This window comes from Rhinolophus hipposideros (assembly GCF_964194185.1).
Source record: "Rhinolophus hipposideros genome assembly, chromosome: 5".
Lineage (NCBI taxonomy): Eukaryota > Metazoa > Chordata > Mammalia > Chiroptera > Rhinolophidae > Rhinolophus > Rhinolophus hipposideros.
Window position 1 is genome coordinate 18,372,798 of NC_138051.1, and position 20,160 is coordinate 18,392,957.

At 33.4% G+C, this 20,160-nt stretch overlaps 1 protein-coding gene across 14 annotated transcripts in view; it reads left to right on the top strand.

Annotated features, from left to right (window-relative positions):
* The window catches only part of RALGAPA1 (Ral GTPase activating protein catalytic subunit alpha 1), a 214,538-nt gene that overhangs the window by 138,181 nt on the left and 56,197 nt on the right, over nt 1–20,160 (top strand). For all 14 annotated transcript variants that reach the window (XR_013993430.1, XR_013993431.1, XR_013993432.1 and 11 more), the window contains 2 exons: nt 4,057–4,918; nt 7,763–7,834. Coding sequence is in view for 8 of the 14 variants with exons in the window: in XM_081049576.1 (XP_080905702.1) it covers nt 4,057–4,918; nt 7,763–7,834 (934 nt within the window). In the remaining 6 variants the exon portion in view is untranslated. The remainder of the gene's footprint in view (nt 1–4,056; nt 4,919–7,762; nt 7,835–20,160) is intronic.

Sequence of the window (20,160 nt, forward strand, 5' to 3'; positions counted from 1 at the left end):
TACTGCACCGCTAATAACAGTCACTTTAAAAGACACAAAAGTGAAGATTTTATATAGATGAGATGATTTTAAATATATTGATACCAAATACTCTGGAGTACTATTCTCTAAAGTATTTAGTTATTCCCTTTGGACTTTCTTCAAGGTATTAAGGAACAAATAAATGCAGAACCTTTCAGAAACAGCTGTGAATTAACAGCAGGTGATTCTGTGGTGTGTAGTGACTACGTGTTGCCTTTTTTTTAATGTGGCGAAAATGATTAATCATTGTGCCCTTGTCTAAGGCATGCTTCATCATCTTCAAGTACTTTTTTGGCCAAAGATTTCTAAACATAGAGTGTCCCTAATAAGCTCAGTATTGGATTGAACAGGTCTGATTTGAGAACTATTGGCAGGAGTAGCTGTAATTATTAAATTTACTAAAGAATAAGGTAGTGAAGTTGGCTTTTTGTCAAATGGCAGTAGTCTTATTAGCAAAAAGTCATCATTTGCAGGGTCAGAGTGAAAGGAGGCTCCAAAGAATTCATTCTGTCCTAATTATAGTTTCACCTATACACATTATGCAAAGCTAATATTTAAAGCATTTGCCAAAATTAACTTCCTCTGCATGTTCTATTACAGTGCAGTGAATTGCAGCGGCTTTTTATGTCTTGTTGCTTTGTATGCCATAATAATCTGTAATTATGGGTTTGCTGCAAATGCTGTAGGGTTTGTTTAATCTGACAATCTGAAAAGACAACCCTGAATAGACTTTTTAAAATGAATGCTAGTTACACAAAGCCTTAGAAGCATCGATATCTTCATTTTGCATATTCTCACAAGGATGGTTATTTTAGAATTTCATTTTTGAATTTCTAAATTAGAGCATTTCATGTTTTCTTTATATCTAAGTAGTTATGTAGAAGATACATATGTTCTGTAGCTTATAACTCAGAGATAAATCTAACTGCCCAATTAAGTTGAAAGATTGTTTTTGTAATTCTATATTTATATATATCCTAAATTTAGAGAAACAACTTAGGCAAGAAAATGTTTTTACCTACACCTGAAATCTACATTTATTTCTTAGGTGTTCTCAGTGTTAATAATTATGACAGATTTGTGAACAAGCTCATTTAAATTGCATTCCCACTATCTCTTCTTTTGGGAAGAGCATATATAGGATGGATTGGTACCTGGACTTAGGAGTTTATGTTTTAAGGAAAGAGCTGGCTCATTCTTGCGGTTTATTTATGAGCAAGCTTGATAAAGGAACTCAGAAAACCTATGTTACTTATAAATGCTCTCACAATTGAATGATTTATATTGTTTCTGTTAAATCTTGCTTTGTGTATGAGTTTTCAATTTATATTTACAAAAAAATCTGTTATTCTTACAGAAAAATGGGGCTTAAGGAGTTTCATTTAATTTGTCCATGATCACAGAGCAAGCCAGGGACAAAGTCAGGAATTCTTCCCTTTTCTGTGATCTATGTCTATTAAATTACACTCTTTTGCTTCTTCAGAAATGTTCCACAAAAAAGATTCACTGCTTAGAATGAGTCACCTGTTTAAGCTTATCACTCAGTCAAAAGGAAGAAGAAAAAGAGCAGAAATGTTTTTCCTACATCAAAAATAAGAAAATCTTTAATTATAATTTTTATTACTATTTAAGACAAGATTTAGTCTTATTTAAATGAGCTTTTTCAATTTATCATGGCCATTTATTTAGTAATTTATGCAAAGTAACACTTTTGAAGTTACTATACACAGAAAAAAATAAATTTTGAGTTCATTGTTTGCTTATGTCACAATGTCTTGCCAAAAGAAAAAGGCAATTGAACAAAAGAGAAAAAAATACGGGAATCAGAGTTGTGGTAAAGAAGGAAAAAACCAGAACTGATGTAAAATCTTCTGTGACAAACAAATCTCTTATCTTCTGTGAACCCATTTGTCTTCGTGTGCAAAGTAAGACGTACTGGCTAGGTCATCTGTAAAGACCCCTTCCGGTGTTAACATTACCATATTCTGTTACAATTAGAGAAGGGAAAGCAGATATTAGATTCAAGCTACCCCTCTGTTTCTCATCATCTAGTGCATATCTTTTTACTTTGCTCACAGTCTTGAAAATGTAGAACTGAATTAAGATTAATCATTTAGTGTGGTTATCTAGTGTTGAATAACTGATTTTCAGAACTAGACAGAAATACAATGACTATAACAGCTCAATGTAATTGAGTTTTTAAATAAACTGAAAATGTTCATATGTACATGTATGTAGACATAAAAGTTGATCGATAATGGAAGATTAAAATTTTGGTACTCAGTAACATTTCAAAATCAACCAAAGACCAAAGGAAACTGTTCTTTTATAGAATTGAAGACGTGGGGAAAATGTTTTTGGTCCTAATGGGATAGCAGCTGGTTTCTTGCTGATTTTCGGCCTGTTTCCCAGTGGTGATGGTTCTGAATCTTGAGGGCTACAGCCTTGAAAATGTAACACTTGTTCTTCTCTCTTGCTTCTTTTTAAGTAATCATATCAGCAATGTACAAGCTAGTCTCCTTAGAAACTTAAGTTGGGTTTATTAAGATGTAATTTACTCCTGAAACCAATAAATTTTAAAAAATGTAATTTACATAAAATAAAATTTATCCCTTTTTTGATATGGGAGTTTTACTGTATATTGATTATGTTGGTGGTTACACAGTTCTATACAGTTACCAGAACTCATCGCAAAGTACACTTAAAATTAAGGAATTTATCGAATACAGATAATACTTTTGACCATCAGGACATTTTCAAATCTATTATTTATTCTTGCAGCTAAGCCATAATATTTCCAAATGATTAACTTTCAGAATATAAACAATACTCAGACAAGATCACTCTGTAACTGTGATAGAACAATACAGAGACAGTCATTCTGTAATCATTTCTATAACTAAGACAAGAACTCTGTAAACACACACAAAACTAAACATTCTCTTCATACGTAAATGATTAGTACTTCTTTACCAATGACAACTGATATCCCATCTCCTAGATGAAAAGTATCAAGGTAAACATCACCAAATTGTCCCCACTTCTTGACACCACTCACTCCTTGAATTGATTTCCACATCAGCCCTCTTAGAATCACACTGGCAGTCTTGGGCTAGTGGGCTTTGATAGTTACTGTCTAGCTGCACTTCCTCCTTCCTCCCTGTACTCTCTTCTTTCTGTGTTCTTTCTTCTCCCCTCCCTTTTCCTTCTCCTTCAGTTCCTGCCATTCGGCACCTTGCCTTTTCAGGCCTCCTATTGCCTAAATGCTTTGAGTTTTCTCTTTTTACTGTTTCCTATGATTTTTTTAATTTACTCATGTGGATATGCTCCTTATCTATCTGCTTTCCCTAATGTCCGTAAGGAAGGGGAAAAATGTTTCTTACATACCACTAACTGCTCAAATGAGACCACAATACCCCGGAAAAATACCTTAGAAAAAAAAATACATAAGCAAGCCAATACAGAATTTTTCTAACTTTAAAGTAAAGCTTCCTTGGCATATAATGACTAATGACTCATTTAAATTGATCCCAACTCCTGAAGTTTAGTGAAAGATAACTTTTCTCGGAAACTTTTACATCGATAAAAGCTGTAATTAAGTGTCATTTAAGGCATGCTGCAAACTGTGTTTCTGAATCTGCTCATGAGATAAACAAAAAAAACTTATCAGTTGGATTTCATTGGCTTTCTAATCTGTGCTAAGTGATTTCAAGTGATTTCTAATAGTTTTTGATCCTTCTTTGAAGGTACTATGTACATTTAAAGGCTTAAGTTCAAATTAAGAATCAATAAGCAAAAATTTCCAAAAGGGCTTCCTTATGAAATTAACAACAGAACTTCATCAAAGAACAGTTTTCTTTGCCATCATTCCTATAATACAGTCTAAATTGGAAATACTAATAATTACTGAAATATTTGAATGTGATTTTGATAATGTGATGAAATCCCTGCTTGTCTAATGTTTCACTATTAATATGACGTCCTAGGAAACAACAGTATTCCCACTCCCTTATTTTTTTATTTTTTTATTTCTAGTGAAAACTCAGATGCAACAAGGATTAATCTCTATAGCTGCCCGCACTGTTATTACACATCTGGTAAATCACTTGGGCCATTATCCAATGAGTGGTGGTCCTGCTATGTTAACAAGTCAGGTGTGTGAAAATCATGACAATCATTACAGTGAAAGCACTGAACTTTCTCCTGAACTTTTTGAGAGTCCAAATATCCAGTTCTTCGTGTTGAACAATACAACCTTAGTGTCCTGTATCCAGATCAGATCAGAAGAGAGTATCCCTGGGGGAGGTTTATCTGCTGGTCTTGCATCAGCCAATTCTAATGTCAGAATCATAGTACGTGATCTCTCTGGAAAATATTCGTGGGATTCTGCCATCCTGTATGGACCACCTCCTGTAAGTGGCTTGTCAGAACCTACATCTCTCACGCTTTCATTGTCTCACCAAGAAAAGCCAGAAGAGCCTCCTGCACCTAATGAATGCTCCGAAGATACAACAGTAAAAGATGGGATTTCCTTCCAATTTAAAAGATTTAGAGAAACTGTACCAACTTGGGATACAATAAGAGATGAAGAAGATGTTCTTGACGAGCTTTTGCAGTATTTAGGTGTAACCAGTCCAGAATGCTTGCAGAGAACTGGAATCTCACTTAACATACCTGCTCCGCAACCTGTGTGCATTTCTGAAAAACAGGAAAATGATGTTATTAATGCTATCCTCAAGCAACATACAGAGGAAAAAGAATTCGTTGAGAAACATTTTAATGACTTAAACATGAAAGCTATGGAGCAGGATGAACCAACACCTCAAAAGCCTCAATCAGCATTTTATTATTGCAGATTGCTTCTTAGTATATTGGGAATGAATTCCTGGGACAAAAGGTAAGAATAAAAGAGAAATTGTTTTCTTTCTTTCTTTTTTTTTTTTTTTTTTTACACATTTGTCTTATTCATCTTTTGATCAAGTATTTTAGTCTCTGTCCTTACTAAATTTTATCTCCTAAATTAGTTATTTGACCATTGGGCAGATTTTTTTTTTTTTTGAGACTACTGAATTATGTAAGGATTCAAGGAATAAAAAGGTACCCTAACCCAATAAATTAACTATTAACATTTTCATAATGACTAGCAGAATTATATGACTTAGAAATTATAGCTCATAAAATTGAAAAAGATGTTTTTTCCAACCTTCGTGTAAGCTAATAGGAAAAACTTTTTTCTTATTCACAAATGTGTGAGTTTTCCACACCAAGCAGTTCCGGCACTACCTGGAGTTAGCACAGATAGGTTGAAGGCTGAGAACTACAAGACTGCCCCACACTCCAGACACCAGTTGCAAGTCTGGGCCACCCATACTTCTCACCAACCAGCTATAAATCCGGGGTCCTACAACCTCCTCCATAGGTTTAATAATTAGCTATAATGGCTCACAGAACATTTACTTACATTTACTGCTTTATTATAAAGGATAATTAAAGGATATAAATGGACAGACAGATGAAGAGGTACAGAGGATGAAGTCTGGAAGGATCCCAAGTGCAGGAGCTTCTGTCCCTGTGGAGCTGGAGCGTACCACCTTGCCAGCACATTGAATGTGTTGTGTTCACCAGCCTGAAAGCTTTCTGAACCCCCCTAATTTAGGGATTGTTATGGAGGCCTCATCACATAGGTACGATTGATATTAACTCAGTCTCCAGCTCCTCCCCCTCCCCAGAGATGGAGCTGAAAGTTCCAACCTTCTAATCATGGTTGCTCTTTCTGGTGATGAGGCCTCATCCTGAAGTTATCCAGGAGCCCACCAAGAGTCACTTCATTAGAACAAAAGATGTTCCAATTACCCAGAAAAACCCAACGGATTTAGGATCTCTGTGAGATGCTCCTGTCACCTCCATCACTCAGGAAATTACAGGGGTTTTAGGAGCTCTCTGTCAGGAACTGGGGGCAGAGCCCAAATACGTTTTTCTTCATTATGTAACATAAGCCCAACAATTTTCAGACAAACAGCAATATGATCATTTCTTGTTTGTATCAGAAATTAATATTTAGCATCAAGAGAAGAATCTGGATTTCATTTTTAACATTTTTGTTTTCTTATGCATGTTGCAAAACCTCATTAAAAACTTGAAGTAAACACACAAAGTATTCAAGTAAGTTAGGTAGGAGTTAAATGAAAAGGCGTTAGGCTTAAATCAGAAGACCCAGGTTAGAGCCATTTAATCTTTGAGCCTTGGACCACAATCTACAAAATGAGGAAATAACTCCTACCTCACATATTAGATACTGTACATAAAATAACTAAAATTGTACACTAGTATAAAGCATTATTAATATACATTTATTTTTAAATTTCTATGATACTGAAAGCTGCAAGGAAATAGGAGAAGAAGCATTATTTAACGTATTGTTTTTGTTCAATTTGTAGTAAGAGGTATCACTGGATGAATAAATCTTACAGTAATTAAAATGCATGTGAAGCGTTGAAATGGAGTTCTACTTGTTTGCCTAGTGTTTATAATCTTATTTGATTTAAGACCTTCCATTTATTAGAAGGGAGTATCCTCTGCCTTATGGGAAAGCCACATTATATCAGGAACACAATTTGCTTTAGAGTATGTCCAAATATAGGTAATTGCCACGCATATAAACACATTATATTTTCTTTTACCATAGAATGGTCTGTGTATTGTCTCTTGAGAAAAATTAAAGGTGGGAGACTATATTTTACCTCACCAACCATTGATTTCATGATTATAATTTGTACGTATACACTAATGCCCCTATATCTGCGATGGATGCATTCTAAGACCCTCCAGTGGGTGCCTGAAACTGCAATAGTACCGAACCCTATATAAACTATGTTTGTTCCTATACATTCATACCCATGATAAAGTTTAATATATAAATTAAGCACAGGAAGAAATTAACATTAATAACTAATAATAGAACAATTATAATAATATACTGTAATCAAAGTTATGTGAATGTGATTTCTGTCTCGGCCATTATTGAGATGGCTACTAAGCAACTAACAGGTGGTAGCATATACAGAATGGATACGCTGGACAAAAGGACGATTCATGTCCCAGGTGGGACAGAGTGCGATTTCATCCTGCTACTCAAAACAGCAAGCAAAATTTATGAATTGTTTATTTGTGGAATTTTCCATTTAATATTTTTGGACCATGGTTGACCATGGGTAACTGAAACTGGGTAAGGGGGAAGAGTACTACTGTATTTTGTACCTATAGAACATAGTAAAATTTATACATTGCCTCATAGTGTGAAAAACTATGCCACATGTAATGTTAAACAAGGAAAAAAGCAAATTCCATTTGGATTACACATGCTTACTTGCTAATGGTTTAGATTTTGAAACTATTTTATTTCTCATGAGGAAAAACTCACATTTTTATGAAATTCTTGAGAAGGAATTTACAAGTATTTTTATTCATTGTTTTCTGGATATGAGTATGGGAAGCTCACAGCCACAAAGAAAAATTGAAATGAACAATTGATATGATCCACTGGCTGAAATTTATGAGGGCCTCGGTAGAAATAATGACATATATTCTTTACATTTTTTTTAAGGTCTGTTCTTCTTTGTGTTAGAAGTATGGAAAGGCAAAAACAGTGTTGAGTTGCATGAGTAGAGTGGAAAGTATTTCCAAGACCGTCATGTCATTCACTGCAAAGGTGATGAAAATGTTTATAAATTTCCCTGTTTAGGAGGAGCTTTCATCTCTTGAAGAAAAATGAAAAACTACTTAGAGAACTTAGGAACTTGGATTCAAGACAGTGGTAAGTTGTTGGGAAACCTTCAAATTTATAACTAGCAACTGTCAGCTATTTCTCTGTTTATGTGTGAACAATAACTGTATCGATGAGTTACAACTTTCTGAGCAGAAATTATTTATACCTCAGAAATAATAAACTTTTTAAGAAAAATATAGGACTATATTAAAATGTTTAGTGTCTTTGAACTATTTATACCTTTCTGTGCATTTCAGAATCATCTTTTGAATTGCAGAAATCTGATTGAACCTATAAAATGTCCTTTGGTTTTCCCATACGTAGATGTTCTCAATATACCCTCTTTGATTAGTCTAAGAGGCCTCAAGTGAAATTACTGGTGAATACAAGCTAGTACCTACAAAAAATACTAATGGAACAAAAGCTGGATATAGTTTATTATATTGCTTAAATCTGATTTGTCTTTAAGCCCTTGGATATGTATCCATTTACATGTGGATTTTGATGTATAAAAACCCTATTATATCGTTATTTTAATGATCTCTAGTTTTCTGATGTGTCTGGACAAGATATCCTGGAAACCACTACTAGAAACTGCAAAATATTATTTAACTAAAATTCCATATTTCACCCTTTGTATATGTGCTACTTTCCTTTCCAGGTTCATAAAAATGAAATTTTTGGATTGATGCTTTTGGGCAATATAACTAGAGATACATTAATAAAGCGACACTTTGGATGCCATCATTATTAAGAATGCCTGTATTTCTGACATCTAAAATTCACAACCTTCTTAATATCCACATTTCTCACACTCTCACATCTTACTCAACTGTTGGTATACTTTATCCTCAAGTTTTTGCTTTTCCTTTTTCCACAGTAAATCTGCCCACCCACCTGATTTCACTTGCCTTTCTATCCAACAAACTCATATTGTTAACTGTTTTTAAAATGCCACGTCTAGCACCCTCAAAACTGTTCTTCATTTAAGCTTACCGTGTTTCCCCGAAAATAAGACCTAGTCGGAGAATCAGCTCTAATGCTTCATTTGGAGCAAAAATTAATATAAGACCCGGTCTTATTTTACTGTAAGACCGGGTCTTATATAATATATTATAGTATAAGGACCCCCCCCAGTCTTTATTTTACTATAAGACCCGGTCTTATATATAGTGTAAGACCGGGTCTTATATTAATTTTTGCTCCAAAAGACGCATTAGAACTGATTTTCTGGCTAGGTCTTATTTTCAGGGAAACACGGTATATATGTGGCAATCACCAGTTCTCTAATCAGAATCATTCTTACCCTCTACTTTCTCTATTCCTAGGCAGCAGTAGAAAATTATCAAATCAGTTTGATATAGAGAGTTACTGTAGATCCATGCTCCTTTATTCAGCAATGTCTTCTCTACCGTTTGGCAAATTTTTTATCCCTTGTTCACTTCTTTGTTTCTCAGAGTAATTATTATTATATGTACCACTTCTTTGTTACTCAAGCCCTTCATTATAGTTAAAAGGTCATCTCTACTCTCACCTCACTCAGAATTCAGTTCAAATTTTTGACCTAGTATATGAAAGACGATCTGCTAGAACAGTAGTTCTTAACCTTCTTCTTTCTCAACACATTCACATTTTAATACATTAGTCAATCTCATTAAATAAATCCAGTGATTCTGACAATTGGGAAACTAGTTTGAAACAAGCCACCCACCATGCCGTCACTAGTCTACAGGAATGCAAAGTGAATAGGATGATTCAGGCCTTTCTCACATCAAACAACTCTGCCTTAATCTTCCTATCTTTAAAATTTCTATGTTCAGCCATCTTCTCTTGCTCTCCTTAAGTTTCAGAAAAAGCCTTTTTTTCCTATTTGTACTTCTGCTTCCCACCTTCTCTGCCTGCTCTAAGATCTTCAGAAACTTATCTCTTCTTTATCTTGGATTTCTACTTACTCCCCTTAGAGTATGCATGTTTGCTCTCTGCTTTTAACAAAGCTTTCCTCAGTTACTCCCCTTTCAAGCTACAGTCTATCCCTTTCATGTCTATTACTACCAAATTTATGAAAAAATATAATCTTTACTCACTTCCTATAATTCCTAACTGGGTGTTGTTTTTAACTTTCTGAGTTAAGAAGTGACTACCTTTTCTTCATTAAGTAGTCGTGGCTCCCTTCTCAAATATTCATTTACTGTATATGCATGGGTTTATTTCTAGGCTCTCTTACTTTGTTCCATTGATCTATGTGTCTGTTTTTATGCCAATGATATATTGTTACAATTACTATAGCTTCATAATATAGTTTGAAATACAGTTTGAGATGTAACATGTATTGGAAGACTAAACAGGTGAGAATACCTAAGAAAAGAAGAATGTATGTGGGTGGGGAGAGAAAGAAGACTAGGCTCATCAGATATTAAATTATAAAGCAGTAATAAATTAAACAGTAACATCTGCACCAATTTGATAGAAAAATCAATAAAAATAAACAGATAGCTTTGAAACAGACAGCTTAATATTTCATACAGGAAAGAAACATCAGATCAACAGGATAGGTACGGATTATTGAACAAATTATAGAAATAGACTATTCTCCAACATTCAAGCTAGTTCCATTTCTCATTCCATACAGCAAAATGTATTTCAGGAATAAAGAATTAAATGTAAAATAATTGCCACCCCAACCAAATATTAAAGATGTAGAAGGAAATATAATAGACTGTTGAACTGATTTCAATACAGAACTCTCTAAGCACAACTGAAAAAATCCAAATGCAAAAGACTGAGATAAAATGACATAAAAATGAAAAACCTATATGTTAACTTCAAATTGTTGAAAACTGAAAGTCAAACAACTGAGAAAACTCCCACAATAAATACAAAAAATAATCCTTAATACACACAAATATGTAAGAGCTCTTAAAATTAGGAAAATTTTCTAAATAGAAAAATAGAAAAACAAATGGGAATTTGAAAACAGACTAAAATTTCTTACAAATACATGAAAAATATTAACTTCACCAGTCATAAAGAGCTATAAATTAGAGTTATGATCTGCCCTCTCAAGCTATAAAGATTAAGAAAAGGTAGAAAAGGTGGTGCTGGCCAGGTTGAAGTTATATTGTTATTCTTACACAGTGTTGGTAGGATTAGAAATTAGTATTTCGTGGAAAACAATTTTGCAATATATATGTACTGAAATAAGTTCTTATGCTTTGGCCGAATACTATTTCTAGAAATCTATCCTAGGGCAAGAAATTTTTAAATTTAATTTTAAATTTTTTAAAAGTTAAATGAGAAATTTATTAAAATTTAATTTTTAAAAATTTAAATGTCCAATAATCACAGAATTTGGCACCATAAAAAATTATTTTTGAAGAATATCAAAATATTCTGAGGTAAATGCTCACAATATAAAATTTAAAGAGATAACTTACTATATATTACTATGATTCCAGTTTTGTAAAACAAAAAAAATCATAAGTATGTGTCTATCCAAAAAGAAAGACTGAAGATACATTATGTTAGGGTTATGTATCACATTTATTGATTTGCAGATATTGAGCCATCCTTGCATCCAAGGAATGAATCTTTATTGTTTTATGATCCTTTTATGTGCTGTCAATCTGTTTGGTAGTATTTTGTTGAGAATTTTTGCATCTATATTCATCAGGGATATTGGCCTGTAGTTTTCTTGTAGTGTTCTTATCTGGCTTTTATATCAGGGTAATGCTGGCCTGTTAAAATGAGTTTGGGAGTGTTCCCTCTTCAGTTGCTTGGAGGAATTTGAGGAGAATTGGTATTAATTTTTTAAATATTTGGTTGAATTCACCTATGAAACCATCTGGTCTTGGGCTTTTCTCTGTTGGGAAGTTTTTGATTACTGATTGAATCTGCTTAGTAGTTACTGGCCTATTCAGATTTTCTGTTGCTTTGCAATTAAGTCTTTGGTAGGTTGTATGTTTCTAGAAACTTACCCATTTCTTCTATGTTTTGCTGCCTTGTAGTTGTTCATAGTAGTCTCTTATGATCCTTTGTATTTCTGTTGGATCAGCCACAGTCTTCTTTTTCATTTATAATTACATTTATTTGGGTCCTCTTTTTCCTTGATTAATCTAGCTAAAGATTTGTCAATTTTTATCTTTTCAAAGAACAAACTCTTGGTTTTATCTTTTCTATTTCCCTATCCTCTGTCTCATTTATATCTGCTCTGACCTTTATTACTTCTTTCTTCTGCTAACTTTGGGCTTAGCTTATTTGTTTTTTTTCCTATTTCCTGTAGGTATAAAATTAATTGTTTATTTGAACTTTTTTTCCTTGATGTACATGCATACGTGTTTATTACTATAAACTTTTCTCTTGCTTTTGCTGCATTCCATAAATTTTGGTGTGTTGTACTTTCATTTTTGTTTATCTTAAGATATTTAAATTTTTTTCCTTTTGATTTTTTTCTTTGATCCATTGGTTGTTCAAGAGTGTATCATTTAAATTTAATATGCTTGTGTATTTTCCAGCTCGCTTCCTGTTGTAGATATCTAGTTGAATTCCATTGGGGATGGAAATGATATTTTATATCATTTCTATCTTCTTGAATTTATGGAGACTTGTTTTGTGTCTTAACACATGATCTATCCTAGAAAATGTTCTGTGTACACTTGAGAAGAATGTGTATTCTGCTGCTGTGGGACAGAATGTTCTGAATATGCCTGTTAGGTCTATTTGCTATGGAGTGTTGTTCAAATTTACTGTTTCCTTATTGATTCTCTGTATGAATGATCTGTCCATTATTGATAGTGGAGTATTAAAGTCCCCAACTATTATTGCTGTTTATTTCATTTTTCTGTTAGAATTTGCTTTATATATTTACGTTCTCCAATGTTGCATGTATAAATATTTACAATTGTTATATCTTCTTGATGGATTGACTCCTTTACTATTATAGTGTCCTTTTTCTCTTTGAACAATTTTTAACTCACAGTCTATTTTGCCTGACATATGTGTAGCTATCCTTACATTCTTCTGTTTACCATTTGCTTGAAATATCTTTTTCCATCCCTTCATTCTCATTTTCTGTGTGTCCTTAAAGCTAAACTTAGTGGCTTGTTTGCAGCATATCATTTGGATCTCATATTTTATTCATTTAGCCATTTGTGTCTCTCGATTGGAGAATGTAATCTATTTACATAAAGTAATTATTGATAGGTAAAGACTTACTAATGCCATTTTGTTAATTGTTTGCTGTTTTATAGGTCCTTTGTACCTTGCTTCCTCTCTTGCTGTCTTCATTTATTATTTGATGACTTTTTATAGCAGTGTGCTTTGACTCCTTGATGATAATCTTTTGTGTATCTACTGCAGGTTTTTCCTTTGTGGTTATCATGAGACTTACATAAAATGTCTATTTATAACATCCTATATTAAGCTGGTAACAGCTTAACTTTGATAGCATACAGAAACTTTTTGTTTTTCCTTTTTTTTCTTTCATTTTAGGTTATTGATGCTGCAATTTACATCTTTTTATATTATGTACCAGTAACAAATTTTTGTAGTTATGGTTATTTTTTAAAACCTTTTTTTAACTTTTAAAGTAGGGTTGTAAGTGAATTATGCACCACCATTACAGTGGGCTTTTTTTTTCCTTGATACAAATAATCTACTGACTCTTTTTCAAAAAAAGTGTTTCTCATTTATTATCTTCTCTTATATTCTGTTTTCTAACTAATTTCTGTTCTGTCATTTCCTTCTTGTTTATAAGCTTTAAATTGTTCTCTTTTTTTTCTTTCTTTGAATGTTACTTGTCTTAATTTTATTCTTTATTAGTTAACAATTCAATAGTCTTAGGGTATAAAATTTTTCTGAGTATCACTTCTGTCTATGCTTTTAGTCTCGGCTTAGACATCATTTTTTCTGAAAAGCCTTTCCCTCCACTATCACCAATCTTTTACCTTCCTCCCCAATCTATGTTTGGTTCTCCTTGCATGTGCTCTCACAGACCCCCATAACACGTTCATGTCATAGCATTTATCATACTGTATTAATGTTATTTTATATGTGTGTGTGTGTGTGTGTGTGTGTGTGTGTGTGTGTGTATCTGTCTATCTATATACATATATTTGTCTATTTTCTTATTGCTTCTTTCCAAAACAGTTATAGTAACTTTAAGTAGTCTGTGAGTTCTCATATCCTAACTCTTCCCCGTAATAATGTATCATTGGTACTAGATGGTCAATCCTTGAGGGTAGGAATCTCTTTGCTGCCTTGCTCACCATGTGTTCTCAGACCTCTGCTGCTTCACTGAAACTAACCTTCTGAAGATTAGTATCCCCACCACTGTCTAAAGTTTTCTCAGTTCACATCAGCCTCTTTAATTAATCTAATTAATTAAATTTAATTAACTTATTAAGCATTTTTTTATTACAGCAGTTTTAGGTTTACAAAATAATTGATCGCAAAGCACAGAGAGTTCCCACATACCCTTTCCCCCTACACATAATTACCCACTCATTTATATCTCACGTAAGTGTGGTACATTTGTTAAAATTGACGAGCCAATTTGACATATTATTAACTGAAGATCTTAGTTTAAATTAAAGTTCATTCTTTGTGTTATACATTGTATGAGTTTTGACAAATGTGTGATGATTTGTAGTCACCATTGTAATATACAGAATAGTTTCACTGCCCTAAAGAAACCCTGACTATTATATCCCCTGAAAGTTTAATACTTGTCTATTCTTTAAAATGTTCTTCTTTCCTGGCTTCTGTAACACTAAAATTATCTTGTCCAACTCCTAGCTCTCTAATCCCAGTTTGTCTTCACTGGCTCATCCTCTGCCTCCTAACCCATAACATAGTTACCACTCTCATTGGGATGGCTCCCATATCTTCTCACTCCCATTCTTTTCTGTCCATTGTACTCCTGTCTGTCAGTTCTCAGTCATGATTTTGCAGCTCCTACTATAAATTTGTACCTGCCTACTTACACTATTTCCAGGTCACCATTTCTTTCCCAAATCAGATCCTCCTGCTCATTTTCCCAATTATGTTTAGAAGTACTATTTCAGTCACCCAAACTTTACCATTTTCTTTCCCTTAGTGTTCGATTTTCATAATCGTGATGTCCATATTTTATTATCTCTCACCTGTCTCCTTTTCCTGATCTTAACCCCTTGATTCATGTCCTTATTACTTCTAAGAGAGTTACGACAACTCTAACTATTCTGTAGGCCCTCGTCTCTTAACTCTTCCCCATCTAGACAATCCTCATCACTAGAATAATCTTTGTAAAGAAACATTTTTATTTTATTCTTTAGTGACTTCCCAAAACCTGATCAGACTCTTTACTCTAGAACTCAGGCCATACCAGCCAAATCTTGCCTATTCATGGTTTCTTTACATTACTTCGTGCGTTTCTACTTCTTCCCTCCTGCTAAAACTACTTTCATTCTCATGTATACCTAATATATGGAAGACATCTTCCTTGAGACAGCATACATTTTTTTATACTCTCTATCAAGTGACCGCATGACATTTATTTGTTTGCTTTTTTAAAAAGCATTAAAGAAAACAACATAGTTTCCTTTCTTTCCCCAGTACAACGGGTTCAAATAAAAATCCATTCCAATTGTGTAAATAATAAGGCAACTTTTGAGCTTCTTAAGCCAAGAAACCTGGAAACAAACCTGATTACTTGTCTGGAATTCTAGGGAGGATAAAAATGAAAAGTTACTTTGTTTATACTCTTATCTACCTAGATCATTTATAGATCTTTTATTTTCTTGACTAAAGTAATTGATTCCTATTCCTCATGGTTGAACCACCATAATTTTACATTTCAAATCTCAGAATAATTTATATCAGTATTTCTTGCAGAGTATATAATATACAGATATTCAGAAGTGCTTATAACTCACTGCATTTCACTTTGAATTTTTTTCTTAGTATGGTCATAATATTTTGCCAGTGCTGCACATATTTTTATGGAATATTTGTAATTGCTAATTCACTAATTTCATTTTTTTCTACTACCTTTCCCTCATTCTTCACTTTTGTGGTACATGTTAATCTAATGACAATACACTAAATATTTTAGCAATAGTAGTTATTAAGTAGAAAAATAATAAGGAATGGTGAAAGATTAAAATTTGACATAAAAGGGCAGCTGAACTTGGCTTTTACAAATTGTAAGAAGGATATAGATAATATAAAAGTGATTTCTCTTTTACTTTTGCATTTTAAAGATTTATGTTCTATTTTTTTCCTATAAGGCACATATATTTCTCTCAACTTTTAGATTTATATAGTATTATTTCTATCCAGCTCTTCCCAATTTCACAAATTGTGGTTTATGAGTTTTAATTGGTAGCCCTTTACCTAAAAAAGTGAGAACACTGAAAAATTCCTTCTCTGCCAGCATCAGAAATTATACATAGATCATGCTTCCAAATTAAATTCTTAGCAGCTTTATTGGGGTGTGATTCACATACCATACAATTTACTCATTTATAGTGTACATATTTTCAGTATACTCACAATGTTGTGCAACTATCACAACGATCTAACTTTGAAATATTTTAGTCCCTTCAAAAAGAAGCCCTATCTGTACCTATTACTAGTCACTCCCCATTACACCCAAACATCACCCCAACTCCCTAGCTCTAGACAACACTAATCTATTTTCTGTCTCTGTAGATTTGCCTGTTCTGGACATTTTATATGAAAGGAATCAAACAGTATGTGGTCTTTTGTGACAGGCTTAACACAGTGTTTTCAAAGTTCATCCACACTGCAGTATGTCTCAGTACTTAATGTTTTTAAATGGCTGAATAATACTCCATTGTATGAATATACTACATATTGTTTATTCATTCATTCATCAGTTGGTGGACATTTGGGTTGGGTTTACTTTTTGGCTATTATAAATAATGTTGTCATGGATATTCATGTACAGTTTTTTAATGCACATTTTATAGGTTTAGACCTCACGTTTATATATTTGATCCATTTTTATTTAATTTTTGTATATGGTGTGAGGTAAGAATCCAACTTCATCCTTATGTAAGTAGATACCGGTTGTCCCAGCACCACTTGTTGAAAAGACTATTTTTTCCCCATTGAATTGTCTCAGTATCATTTTCAAAGAGCAATTGATGATAAATATAAGGGTGCATTTCTGGACCCAATATTCTCTTCCATATAGATCTGTATATTTGTTCTTCTGGCAGTACCACAGTGCATTGATTTCTGTAGCTTTATAGCAAGTTTTAAAATTGGGAATTATCAGTCCTCCACTTTGTTATCCTTTTTTAACATTGTTCTGACTGTTCTAGATTTTTTGCATTCTTCTCTGAATTTTAGGATCAGCTTGCCAGTTTATACAAAAGCAGCTGGAATTTTTATAGGGATTACATTAAGTTGGTAGATCAATTTGAGGAGTATTATCATCATAATAATATTAAGTCTTCCGGTCTTAATGTGGGAATTTTTTAAAGATCTTTATTTCATTTTTTTTTTTTTGACAATCATTTGTAGTTTTCAGAGTACAGCAGGTCCTTGAATAATGTCATTTTGTTCATTATTTCATTATAACATTGACGAGGGAGTGAAAATCTATTCTGCGTGGAGTTTGCATATTCTTTTCGTGCCTGCGTGGGTTTTCTCTGGGTACTCCAGTTTCCTCCCATATCCCAAAGATGTGCACATTAGATTGACTGGCATGTCTAAATTTTCCCAGTATGAGTGAGTGTGGGTGGGTGTGTGAGTGCTATCTGCGATGGAATGGCATTATTCCAGGTTGCTTCCTGCCCTGTACCCTAAGCTACTGGGATAGGTTCTAGCCACCTGAGTCTTTGCACTGGAATAAACAGGTTGGAAAATAATTGTCTTCTTTTTATTAATCTTTATTAAATGTATGTATAGTTCATATTTATTTCAGTGCTTTATATTAGAAGTGTTTGGGGGTCTTTATTTAGAAGTTTGGTGATGTTTTTGTGACTAGAAATATGCAGTAGGAACTTAACTCTTGTTTATATCACCTGATAGTAAAATTGGTTTCATTATACATCATTTGGCTCAGTCACAGTTTACAAGAACCTAACAATGAAGTTAAGTGAGGACTTACTGTATAAGTTTGTACTTCTGTTAAATGTATAACTAAGTATTTTTACTATTTTTGATGCAGTTATAAAAGGAATTGTCTCAATTTTGTTTTTGGATGGTTCATTGCAAGTGTATAGTAATACAATTGATTTTTTTGTATTTCATATTGTATCCTGAACCCTTGCTGAACTCATTCATTAACTTTAATAGCTTTTTAGTGTATTCCATTGAATTTTCTGTATATAAAATCATCTCAGCTGCCAATGGAGGTAGTTTTACTTCTTCCTGTCAATCAGATTACTAATTCAATCTCTTTACTTGTTAATGATCTATTCGGACATTCTATTTCCAATGATTGGTTTTAGTAATTTGTGTCTGTCTAGTAATTTGTCCATTTAATCTGACTCATCTCATATTTTGGCATACTGTTCTTCACAGTATTCCCTTATAACTCTATAAGATATTTAGTTCTGTAAGATATGTAGTGATGTCTCTTCTTTCGTTTCTAATTTTAGTAATTTAAGTATTCCTTTTTTCTTGCTTAGCCTAGCTATAGGTTGTCAATTTTGTTTATCATTTCAAAGAACTGATTATTGGTTTCATTGATTTTTCTCTGTTATTTTTCTGTTCTCTCTATTTTATTTATTTACACTCTAGCCTTTATTATTTCCTTTTTTCTGCTTGCTGTGAGTTTAGCTGTTGTTCTTTTTCTAGTTTCTTAAGGTGAAAGATTTAGTTATTGATGTGAGATCTTTTCATCTTTTTTAATATAGCCATTTACATCCATAAGTTTTCCAGTGAGCACTGCTTTACCTTCATGCCATAAGTTTTGGTAATGTTATGTTTCCATTTTCATTCATTGCTAAGTATTTTCTAATTTCCCTTGCAATTTCATCTTTGACCTATCAGTTATTCAGGTTCCACATAACTGTGAATTTCCCAAATTTTCTTCTTTTATTGGTATTTAATTTCATTCCATTGTTTTTAGAAACTAAGACTTAGCATGATTTCACTCCTTTCAAATGTACTGAGGCTTGTTTAGTCGCCTACCAAGTGGTCTACCTGAAAGATGTTCCCTGTATGCTTGAGAAGAATGTGTTTTCTGTTACTATTGGGTATAGTGTTCTATAGATGTCTGCTAGGTTTAGTTGATTTATACTGTTATTCAAGTCTTTTGTTTTCTTGTTGATATTCTTTTAGTTGTTCTGTCCATTATTGAAAGTTGGGTATTGATGTCTCCAATTGTGATTGTTAAAATACTTCTGCCTTCAGTTCTGTCTGTTTTTGTTTCATGTATCTTGAAGCTTTCTTGGTGGGTACATGTATGTTTTTAATGATTGCATCTTAGATTGACCTTTTAACATTACGAAAGTCTCCTTATCTCTAATGATGTTTTTTGTTTTAAAGTTTGATATTAATATAGCCACTCCAACTCTCTTGATTACAATTTGCATGGTATCTTTTTCCATTTCTTTTACTTTCAACTTTATGTGTGTCTTTGAATCAAAAGTGCATTGGTGGTTGTGGTGGTGGTTTGCTTTGTCATTTGCCTATTGTCTAGTAACTTGGCTGAACTAAGCCTGCAAAATCTATCCTCCACAGTGTGCAGCCTCTAATCTCCATTCTTAAAAAAACAAAAAAAAAACAATTTAGCCTGGCTACCAAGGGGTCTCCCCTGGAGTCACCTAAGCTACTTATTAATCAAAGTTTGTGCTTTATCCCCCTTAACAGGTTAGATTTTTATTGTTTACTGTGGATGTGTGTGTGACTGAGAGGTGGTTCTCATGTTCATAGTGTTAACGTTTTTTTGCCCCATGTTCACCCAGAGACTTGCAGGTTCGCTCTTTGTTCAAACAAAGGTACAGCGTTGGGCATGTGCAGTCTACTAGACTGCCAGGCATGGCTGGGTGCTGTTTTTAAGTCTTGGCTTCCTAGAAGCCGACCCTGAGATCAAGTCAAGTATTACTATTCAACACCAGTGAGGCTTTACCTCGTATTGATAGGTGCATGTAGCTTAGCGATTGCTTTCATGTCTATCCCACATGTCATTCTGATTGCTCCTGTGTGGGTGCAATAAAGTGAACACGCAGTCTTTCAGCCCCTAGAATTGAATGTGCTCGCAGGATGGCTCTTTTTGACAATTTCTTCCCGGTTCTCTCCTTTAAAACTTCTGGCTGCTCTGCTGTTTTGCTTGGGTTGTGATGCTGCTAGCTTCTCTTAACTGCTTTCCACCAAGGTCTCCTTTGTTTTTGACAACACCATTAGGCATGAAATTCTTC